This window comes from Schistocerca cancellata, chromosome 2 (assembly GCF_023864275.1).
Source record: "Schistocerca cancellata isolate TAMUIC-IGC-003103 chromosome 2, iqSchCanc2.1, whole genome shotgun sequence".
Classification (NCBI taxonomy): Eukaryota; Metazoa; Arthropoda; class Insecta; order Orthoptera; family Acrididae; genus Schistocerca; species Schistocerca cancellata.
In genome coordinates, this window is record NC_064627.1 from 448,073,539 (window position 1) to 448,085,170 (window position 11,632).

The 11,632-nt window shown below is 34.1% G+C and overlaps 1 protein-coding gene across 1 annotated transcript in view; it reads left to right on the plus strand.

Annotated features, from left to right (window-relative positions):
* The window catches only part of LOC126161939 (ATP-dependent RNA helicase DDX3X), a 171,368-nt gene extending 162,181 nt beyond the window's left edge, over positions 1–9,187 (plus strand). The window contains exon 14 of the mRNA XM_049918114.1: positions 4,093–9,187. Within this exon, the coding sequence (XP_049774071.1) occupies positions 4,093–4,196 (104 nt within the window). The 3' untranslated portion in view covers positions 4,197–9,187. The remainder of the gene's footprint in view (positions 1–4,092) is intronic.
* Positions 9,188–11,632: the final 2,445 nt, after the last annotated feature.

Sequence of the window (11,632 nt, forward strand, 5' to 3'; positions counted from 1 at the left end):
TGTGATGTGTGGTTGGAGTGGGATACAGTCAAATTGGGGTGCCCCAGGGATCAGTGTTGCAGCCATTCCTGTTCCTTATTTATATAAATGATATGCCCTCTAGTATTATGGGTAACTCTAACATATTTGTTTGCTGATGACACTACCAGTAAAGGATGTTGTGTGCAACATTGGGTCGGTTTCAAACAGCGCAGTTCATGACTTGTAGAAAATAAACGCTAAATCACAGTAAGACTCAGTTTTTACAGTTTCTAACACACAATTCAACAAAACCTGATGTTTTAATTTCATAGAATGGGCATATGATTAGTGAAACTGAACAGTTCAAATTTCTAGGTGTTCAGATATAGTAAGCTGTTGTGGAAAGCCCACATTCAGGATATTGTTCAAAGACTTATTCGAACGGTATCTGAAGTAAGTGATGGTTCGACATGAAAATTAGTCTTCTTTGCTTATTTTCATTCGCTTATGTCATATGGTATTATATTTTGAGGTAACTTCCCATTCTAAAAGGATATTTTTGGCTCAGAAACGGGTGATACGGGCAGTAAGTGGTTAAAGTTCGCGAACATCTTGTGAACCTCTTGTTCACTAGACTGGGTAGTTTAACATTAACAACCCCTCTCTCTTCTCTCTCTTCTCTCTCTCTCTCTCTCTCTCTCTCTCTCTCGGCTCTCTTCAACTCTTGTGCAGAAAGGTGTAAAGGTGTGCAGTATACTGCTCTGTCCATTTTCAATAAGCTATCACAAGATTTCAAACATCTTAGCAGTAATCCACACACTTTAAAGTTGAAACTGAAGAGTTTCCTCATGGGCCACTCCTTCTATTCTGTTGAGGAGTCCCTTGAAAACTTAGGCTGTTTCTTATGTTATATTGTTAACTGCATTTACTTAAACTTATGATTTGACTTTTTTGGGTTCATAAACATTTTATTTTTGTCTGTTATTACCTTTATGTCAGTAATTTCATGTACTGACACATTACATGACTTTGGAGATTTGCTCCTCAATTTGGCCCTATGGAACATGACGTGTAAATAAATAAAATTGAGGAATTTTATGAATGAGGACGGGAAAATATTTTTTGTGGAATTTTACAAACTACTGAGTGGATTACAAAATCAACAAATAACATGTACAGGAGCACACTAAGAAGACTGTTTGCTTAAGAGAAGGAATGCTGCAGATGCTGCTTTTCAAGGAAATACTTTTTTGCAAAAAGAGTTTGGGTCATTGTTGAAAAGAAACATACTAGTAATTGTGACATTACTCATGAAGATAGTATAGAAAGATATGGGAAACAAAAATATATGCCAAAAGAGGCAAAACCAAGAATTACGGATCACATAACCATGTTTCCAGCTTACTGTAGTCATTACTCAAGGTCGCATAGAGAAAGTACACTACTTAAATTTTGACATATTTGAATCTAAGATGTATTGATTGTGAAAAACTGTATTAACATTATGAATCTGATGCTATTTGTAGCAAAATATTTGATGAAAATTTTCAGATTTGTAGGCCTGAGAACATTACATTTGGGACATGTAACAAATATGAACTTCAGCTTAAAAAAAACTAATAATGAAGAAAAAAGAATTAATATGGAAGGAGAAAAGAAAGATCATTTACATTGAGCAGAATCAAGCTATAATCAGTAGACGATCTGTGAAGTATCTGTGTACTATGTAACTAACAAGCACGAATTTGCTTAGTGTCATTTGTGGGATCAAACCATTGCTGCTGGCCGGGAGGAAATGAAGTACAGCAAAACCAGACCTATTCTTTTAGTACAAAGCTTTTCTGTCATTGACGATACCGTGTTAAAACAATTCCCACATTAAGTTTTCTTTGACATGATCATTACCTTTAACATAGATTTTTATACAGATTATGGGAGAAAGTGCATTGTATTCCTGCTCAAAGTCAGCCTTGGAACAAAGGAGAAAACACAGACTATATACAAAATTATTGATCTTGTAAGGTAGCATTAGCACGGTAAGCAAGATGTTTGTTGTCAGTGTGTTGTCACAACCACCTGTATTATAGGTTCTCAGTGTTTGCAAAAGTGGGAAGGTCAATGCCTTAATGATAAGCACAATCTGATGACAGTGACTCCAATAGAAAGCTCCTTCAGTTCACTGCATTGTATTATAGCAGATTTAATTTAATTTTCAGTCATTTATACAAATAAACACCGCTTTTGAAAACTATGGTCTCTATAATGGGCATTCACGAATCATTGTTACTTCCACGAAAAATAGGTTAATCCGTACAAAGTGCAGAGTCTTAGATTGGTATGACATGATGCTAGACATAAACATTCTTCCTCAAGATGCTCCATAACATGACAATTTAACTATAACTTCTTGTATTCACAAGCATATGCTATCATTATAGTGTAGAGATCAACATGTTGAGTGACTTCTTCAGTGGTCAGGTGAAGAATATTAATTTGTCATGCTTGTGACTATATTTCACGAGGAAAAATATTTTAGTAATAAGTTGGAGGTTGTAAGTTCCTCGAATCTGGTCACAACCACATGGAGACCAATTCCATTAATGCAGCTATCCCAAAAAATTCTTAATTTCAGTTAAATATGTCATTGTTATGTTAATAGATAAAAAGAAAATTTGCAGAGGCAGCTCCTTGACTCAAGGTAAAATGGTTACAAAACAAGCGTAATTCACCAGGGAACATATAGTATCTTCTTTCAGTCTGCAAGAGGTGTCGAAGATATAAAATCTAACAAGAAGAGGCAAACATCCAGTGAATAATGAGTGGCAACCCATCCACAAAGCCATCTATAAGATTATCTACTGAGAAGTTATAAGACCTACAGTTGTTATACATTCATAGAGTAGGACCAGAAGCTGCCATCCATGAAACTGTGTATAGTACGAACAGTGTTAGTGTGGAAATTACACTTTTATGTTTTGAATAGTAGTTCAGTTTTTCTCCATTATAGACTAATACACATGGAATGCCTTAAAATAATGTAACATACAGCATTTTTTATTATCTAGTATTATTTCTCTTTGTATCAGCATTTGGAAATAAGAGTAAAGTATGGAACATGCACAAATTTTAATTATACAGGCACCTGATTTGATTTTATTGCCGAAAAGAGCAAATATAGATACATTTTGTAACTGAGTGCTTTATGACATTCATTAATACCTAAAAGTCACAGAAACTAATTTTTTAAAAATACAACCAATGCCAGAAAAAAAATTTATTTAAAAAAATGCTAGGGGACCTTATCACAAAAAAGCATTCAACATATTTATTAGTATCAAATATGACCGCAGAATAAAATATGGACTATATTAATGTCATTGAAAGCTTTCTGTAAATTTAAATGCTTTATTCAGACAAATAAGATTTTTTTAAGATTGGTTGTTCTTGGATTACACCACCAACCACCAATTTAGTGACACACACACACACACACACACACACACACACACACACACACACACACACACACACACACACAAGTGCAGTCTCCCAAAATGTTGTGACCACCCCATACAGTAACTTGTATCCTCATTCAAAGCTGCATTCAGTGGTTTAGAGGGAAAACAATACACTAATTAAAAAATAAGACAAACTTCAAACATAAACATGCTGTTTACATTTAATAAATAACCATAATTTTTACACAGTTTGAAATCAGAATTTTTAATAAGAATTATTGGTGCTGGAATATATATAGTGCAGAAGAATTTTTGGGGAGGGGTGGTCTTCAGTTGGTTTTTATACAGTTCAATTTTATTTCAGTACAGCAACGAACAGTGTGTCGAACTCAGTCTTCCGGTTTGGCACTGTAAAGCAAGCACTTCAGAGTTAAACTGGAAAAGTGAGATTTAAAATTCTATAAGGTGGCTGATAAATAAAACAAGCTGAAGAGTTGACAATCACTGTACAGAGATTCTTTGATAGTGGAAATATTGTGGGCCTGTGATTGTAGCCAACATAAGTACGCTGTGATAAATGTGTTGCAGTAAATAAATTAAGCTCAGAGGTATAGAAATAGAAAATTACTTCAATTCATTACCATTTATTTATTACATTAACTCTTGTTCACAGGCTACTACAGCAGTGGCGGTGGTGGTTATGGAAACACTTATTCAAACAGCAGCAGCAATGGAGGTGGAGGAGGAGGTAGCAACAACCCAGACTGGTGGAATTAACGTGATGCACAGTGTCCCATCTGCATTGTCGGTATTCAATGTATTAAGGGTCGGGTTCTCTTTAAGCTTGTCTGGAACCATGAAGACATTACAATAAAATCCTTTTTATAATATTTCTTTGGCTCTTGTCCTGTTCAGAGAAGAAAATTCATATACATGTATCTTTAAAAAAGTATGATGTTTGAAAAATCTAGTTCTGCCCTGTCTGTTTTGTTATTTTTGATGTTTTGATCTTGCTCTTAACTTAACATCAGAATATTTAGTGTCTCTTTCCTGCATTATCAGTGGATAGAACTTGTTTTATTTGTTCCACTGGGACATAATAACAAAAAGAAAAAAATTCAGAATAGCACAGTTAAATAGTTTTATTTCGATAATAGTGTCTTTATTGCTTCAATGAAAACAAAGATAGTGGTGTGTTTTTAACAGCAGCAGCCCCTACCTGCCAGAATTCTATGAGGGTATGTCAGTATGGCGAAATTGATTAAATGAGGGAGAATGTTTTAATTCCATCGTGGGTCATTCTATTTGATATTTCTTTTTATCAGCAGGAAACAAATTAATTTTAAAAAGTAGCATTTGTCTCGCATAAGAAGACTCACTAAGATGAACTGTTGGGATTCGTGGTGTACTCGTGTACTTCTAAAAGTTACCATGGGAACCCATGAAATTTTATTTTTCATAAGTGAGACCACCTATAATATGAGCTTTAATATATAAATATTCCTAATTAACTACATATTTACTTGTGTTATTTGTGCAATATGTGTAGAGTTCGCAGAAGTGACTGAAGTGTGTCTGTTATAAGGCCATAGTGAATCTCTGTGGTAAAGTTCTTGGTTATTGTATTGTAGTCAGTGGAATAGATTTCCATTACAAGTTTTTGCAAATCACAACTCATTTTTTTAAAAAAATTCAGCCTTATTCTTGATAGAGCTTTCCACTTGATGTTCAATTATTGTTAGTTCCCATTGCCTGAAATCCTGCCGTTTGATATCTGTGTCATATGTATGTTCACTTGCACATAATAACCAAATGTGGATTGTTCAAACAATGTTGTATGTAGCCTATAGTAGGCATCTCAGTTCCCCCCCCCTGAATGTGTGGAGTTAAACATGCTTCTGTGAAATAAGCGACTTGTATTGTAGAGCATGAATTACACGTGAAAGCAAATTATAATAAATACTTCTGATATTATCAGAATTCTGGTATAGTTAAATACTTGGATTTTCACTTTAAACTTCATTTCATACGTTTAAGGTTGGTGGCATGTGAGAACTGGACCGTATAAACGTATTTAGACAGAGGAAATGTACATCCATCTTGTTCATTCATTCTTTAGGCAACTTAAGATTTCTTTCCAGTACTGGGTGCTGTGACTATTGCAACTTATTAAAGTTTTGTAAATGTAGTGGGGGAAATGCGAACTTGGTTGCAATGATGCTTTTGTTGTATACCACTAATGATTGTAACCCAGGAACATGTTGGTAAAGAGATTTTTAAAAAAGAGTTGAACACTTCGGAAAAATTACGTGAAACTATAAAGGCAAAAAGGGGGCTGTTGCACTTCAATTAATCTATATTAAACTGTGAGCATTGGTGTTATTCATTTGTTGCTCAGTGTCAATGGAAAAAACCTTAATTCATTAATTAGTTGATGTTAAAAACTTCAGTGTAAATTGTAATTTAGTGGAGTGTATGCAACTTGTCAGGCATAGTGTTTAGAAAATTACTATAGATATCTGGCTTAAGATACTCTTGATAATAGCACAATATTTTTTTAAAAACTCCTTTGACGAGTAAAAACATGAAAGTGGACATAAAAAATTGCTTTGGGGACAAGTTAGGCATATTAAAGGTGGTTTACTTGCTACAGTGTTAAATTGCCTGTTGAGAAAATATTGTTGCCTATAATCCAATTGTGTGTGCGTGTATATATATCAGCATGAATTGTAGTTTCACCGGAAGACAGACTTTAAATATGATTTTGCTGTTGTGCAAACGGAATTTTGATCAAACTGTTAAATGTAATGTCTGCTCACTTCAGCAGTACATATAAGTTTCAAAATAATGAAAACAAATGAAGTACCATGTGACAATTTTTAGTTTCCCTGCTATTTATTTTGCATTTATGGAAATGAATTACGCTGTTGTGAAACTTTAAATTTGTCTGAAGGAGTAGTGTTATCATTTACAACTTGATATGAATGATACTTCTCAGAGTTGAATTTCAAATAGTGAAAGGTATCTGTTCTTGAAGTGGTGTTTGACCAGGGTGTTCAATGTACTAATTATATTAAAATTAATTATACAATTATTTGAGCAATTTACTTTTCTGACTGTGTTCTTCAGTGATTGAGCATGTAAGTAGATTATTGATTGTATTAGTACCTCTATTTTAAAACTATCGTCAGTAATTCAATTGATTGTTCAGAACAGATATTGGAGATTAATTAAAAGCATTGTTCTACAAATAACATTTGTAAAGGAGCTTCTCGCACTTGCAGTATTAATTTTTAACACTGCATTATGAGACTTGCTTAGTTTTAGATACAGTATTTTTTTTAAAGGTAATATTTTATTAGTCTTTTTGTTGACTAGCAACTGTAACATTTTTAAGCTGGAAGCGTGGTAAAGAGGTTTTAATCTGTCGCCATTTTATCTCGTTTTTAAAGTTCTAACAATGACTTTTTTCGTTTTCTGTCTCTGTATATGTCATTACTGCTAAATAATAATCAAAATTTATATACTGTATTTTCTTGTTAAGTTAATTCAAAATTCTCAACATGGGCTATAGCAGTATCATATTGTTACTCTATATTTGTAATGTTTTGCAAATAATCTGGTTTCTTATAACTGTTGTAAAAACATTCCACGGGCTGTATTTTAAATATGATTCAGTTGTGAATGTCTTCATTAAATTAAGTTCTGAGCTGTTGGAAATGTTCTCAGGGCTATTAAATTCTGAATAGTGTTAAAATAAGATTTATTCTGATAGTGGTGAGCTCCCACATAGTGTAAAGTCATTAAGAGGGATCCTTTTGATGTAGTAATACTGTGGTAACAAGCTAGTTCTGGAGATACTTATAAGAAGTATTTTGAAAGGCTCAGTCCTGCTGTCTTGTCAGTTGATCATAAAATGAGATATGTAGTTCATGATGCTTGTTCTTGTTTATGTCACTACCTGTAGAACAGATACCTCTCGCAGGATTAAGTGGTTATTTTAATTGGGGTGATTTTCTGCTAAACTTGTTCCCAATATTAGACATTGCAGACATCATTAAATGTGTAATGCTGTATTGTCAACAATTTGCTGTGTTGCAGTTACAGAGATAAATTTATAAATAAGTTATTGTTACTAAGTGACTGTGTCCCATTTATTGCTTAGAAACATTTCTTGGAAACTTAATAAAAATTAGATGCATACTCCCATATTTATTACTATTTTCCGAATGCATAATTCATCAGAACCAAGATTTCTACTTCTTAACAAACACTTGCGGCTTAACTCTTTCAGCACTTTCCTGTAGCACCGTTCGCATTACTCTTTTGCAATTATCACATCTGTTATTTAGTTTCCATACATTGTCGTCCATTACATAAAAATATTGTAAATTATACAAACTGGCATTGTAAAATTTCTTATTGCATTGAAGTAGGGTTTTTCATTTCAAAATTCATGCACAGTAAAACTAATTCTTCCTGCGACTTTCTGCTCTTTGCTCCGCGACTTTCTGCTCTTTGCTCCGCGACTTTCTGCTCTTTGCTCCGCGACTTTCTGCTCTTTGCTCCGCGACTTTCTGCTCTTTGCTCCGCGACTTTCTGCTCTTTGCTCCGCGACTTTCTGCTCTTTGCTCCGCGACTTTCTGCTCTTTGCTCCGCGACTTTCTGCTCTTTGCTCCGCGACTTTCTGCTCTTTGCTCCGCGACTTTCTGCTCTTTGCTCCGCGACTTTCTGCTCTTCTTCGATGATGATGATGCTGCTGCTGTTTCTTCCCTCCCCCTCTCCCCAATTCTCAGTATTAACACCACCATTTTCTCCTCTTAACCTTCCTGTTGTAGTATGCGTTTTATTTACTCATTTTAAACAGCTTCTGAGATTTACGTATGTGTTTTTTTATGGTGGAAATTTGTGTACATTAAGATATATGTTAATTTTGGATAAAATCTAAATTTTTCCTGTTTCTTGGTTCTGATGGCTTCCATCCCTGTTGCCAGAATAGTGATCTCAGTGTAATTCTGATTTTTCACTGCAGTTTCCTCAAAACTAAAATATCAAGTTGACATTGCATGAATAAATCGTGACGTCACAGGTACATCTAATTGTACGCTGTGGAATTTCATTTCCAGTTGACTACATGACTTCATGTTGTAAAAAAAAATTTTATCTTATTATCAGTTTTGTGGAGTAGCCGAATTATTTAAGTGTGAGTGCACGAGTGTGGTGTGAACAGAGAGCTTTAATTGTGAGAAAACCTTCCATGTAATTTTCATGAACATGTTTATGAGAAGTTAGTTGCTGTTGAGAGGTAACAAAGTGTGGAAGTTGGAACCGTATGAGTACTTTGTACCTGTGATAGTCGCAATTGAGGTGTTATGATGCATGTTTTGTCTGCATTTTGTCTTACAATGTATTAAATTGTTATGTGTGTACAAGACACGGTTGATTTGTGATGTTATAATTTAGGGTTATTTATATTTATTCGTGTCACTGTTGTGTCTGCTTGTATTTGATTTACAAACGAAACATCTTTCTATGCTAATGGTGGAAATAAAAAGCAGTGACCTGTGACTGCAAATCAGCGTCATGCGATAAAATAAATTAGTCCACTGCATAGATATTGTGCTGACAAGAGGGACAGAAATTGGTTAAGCTCCTTTTCCTCTTTATATATTGCATTTAAATCTGTCTCATTATTTTCTTTGTAGAAGTATTATTGTACTTTTTTCAGAAAGTGACAGGTAAATAAAGATTATGAGGTGTGAACATTGCCACCCTTTATTACTCAATCCTTGTGTTTGCCTGAAAACTTACATGAAAGCTTCTCTACAGAAAAGTGTTGTTGAAATTGTTCAAATTAAAGACCATGAAACATGCTAAAACTATTCTGGGGGGAGCTGCAGATAACAGTTCTTGTTAATCAAGAATACATACTGAGAGTTGAAAGTCAACTGATTTATCTGTATTATTGAAATTTGAAACTAAAATTTGATGTCTTACAATATTCTATTAAATAATCTGTGAAAATTCTTGACATAGTGAAAAAAACTTAAAGCAGTAAAGCCGGAGAGCACAATAAACTTAAATTTTGAAGCTGTCTGTTCAGCGATAAACCTTTTGTGTGAATTGTTTGGGAGTTATGCAGAAATAATAGCTGTTTTACTCCTGGTACCGTTTTTAAGGGGTCTCATAGTGTCACCTGATGTTTGTTCGTAATGTACTGTTGTAGGTTTGAGGAAACCACTTTAAAAAAATTGTACATCATTGCAAGCTCAATTGAACGCTGACAAAATTAATATAATTAGGTGTGAAATTTACATAGAGAATATATTATGTACAAACCTGAGAGTGTTAAGCTCTTTATGTAGAGGTGTGTAATACGTACAGTAAAGCCATTTTTGGAATTTTTGTGATGTGTAATTTAAATATCTTTAAATTGATGTTATGCCAAATTAATGTAAAAATATAATTTTGTTGATCAGTGCTATACCTACAAAAGAACTTATATTAGTAGTAGATGAAATTATAAAAAAAAATTCAATACTCGTGAATATTTTTGTCATGGTGTGAACGAGTATGATTTCCAGTGGTAGTCTTATTTATTTGTAAAGTTGAGTGTAATGGTATGGCTAATGGAAGCACATAAGAGAAAGGATCAGAAAGAGCTGTGAGCACTGGGTATGGAAAAAATGAAGTATTGGAGGTTGCAGTTCCAGATATTGTACTGGAAAGTAGCCCATTTTTAAAATAATTTTATCTGTCAAGGGCGTCACCATCATAAATGAAATATCATGTTTATAATATGTTAAAATTGTGCCCTGCTCTTTTTACAACACTCTGTAGTAGGATGTTATTTGTCAATGATATGAATTCTCTTTATTCATGTTACATAACCAGTACACAATACCAGACATTACTTGCATAAGATTCATTTTCATGAGGACATTCAAGAGACAGGTATCTCAAAAGCTGAGTCACTTCATTGCACAAAGAATTGTGTGACATGACCCTAAAACCAAGATGATATATCAAAGTTGCTTACTTTGTCAGCAAGTGTTGAGTTACTCGTCAGAAACTGAGTAGCTGTTTTATTGTTTGATTGTGTCCTATACAGTAGGTCAACTTTGATGATTCTCTCTTTTTTTCATTCTGTTATGGTGGAACATGGAAAAAGTATAAAACATTTTGATGTTTTGCCCCAGATTTAGCTCCATTGTAATAGTCCTGTTGAAACTGTTTTCAATAACTCTGGCTTGAAACTCGTTTCCGAAAACTAAATTGTGACTTAGCTGCTTGTACATCACATGTATGTAAAATGTTCAAAACTGCTTTTCATTTTTTTGAACTTATGACATAGATATGAAACTGAATTTTGATTTGGGAAAATGTGTAAGCAAAAATTCTCACAAATTACTGTAGTGCAACATATGTCCTAGTCATTAGCAATTTTTGTATAGTTGGCGTTTTTATGACTGCTTGTAAAGTCCAGTTTGCATTGTGGTTCACTCATTAGCCTGTCTTGTTGCTGAACAACGTTACTCACAGTTTCATGCCTCACAAAGCACATCAGTGGTGCACCCAACCTTCAGGGTGATGATTCTTACACCCTTACTATTTACCCTAAAGAACTGGAGAGTGTCATACCAATTATGCTGGAGAAAGGAGGTAGGCATGGCTGGGCAAGTTACAGAAGGGCTCATTTCATTATATGTAACTGACTGATGTGACAGCAATTTAGGCACCAGATTTGAATTTGTGAGGAGCTGGCATGTTTATAAATGTTGTGCTTTGCCATTCCGCGGGTGCTGTGGACATGTGTGAACACACCACTTAGGTTTCCCTACTGTGCTATTGATGTCTGTATGCATGCTAAGCTGCCAACCTCTCACTGCTGTGGATGAGTAACATATGTGTCTCTTTGCATACTATCATTTGCAAAAAGCCTTGTTGCAATGTCTTGAATCATTTATGAAATAAGACTATTGTTTTGACCATGTGATTCACGATGTGTTAACACAAAAATGGGCTTGTCGCATGCGACTGTCCTTTGGATTTAAATATCAGTAACTTGAAAACAAAATGAAATGTTGTTCTGCTCTTTATAATATATAAAATTTTGGTATCTTATCTACATTTCATTCACTCAAATGTATGAACTAAAATCAACCATACACAAAGTTTACACAGTGCGTTTTTTACGTCTACAAATTCTTTAA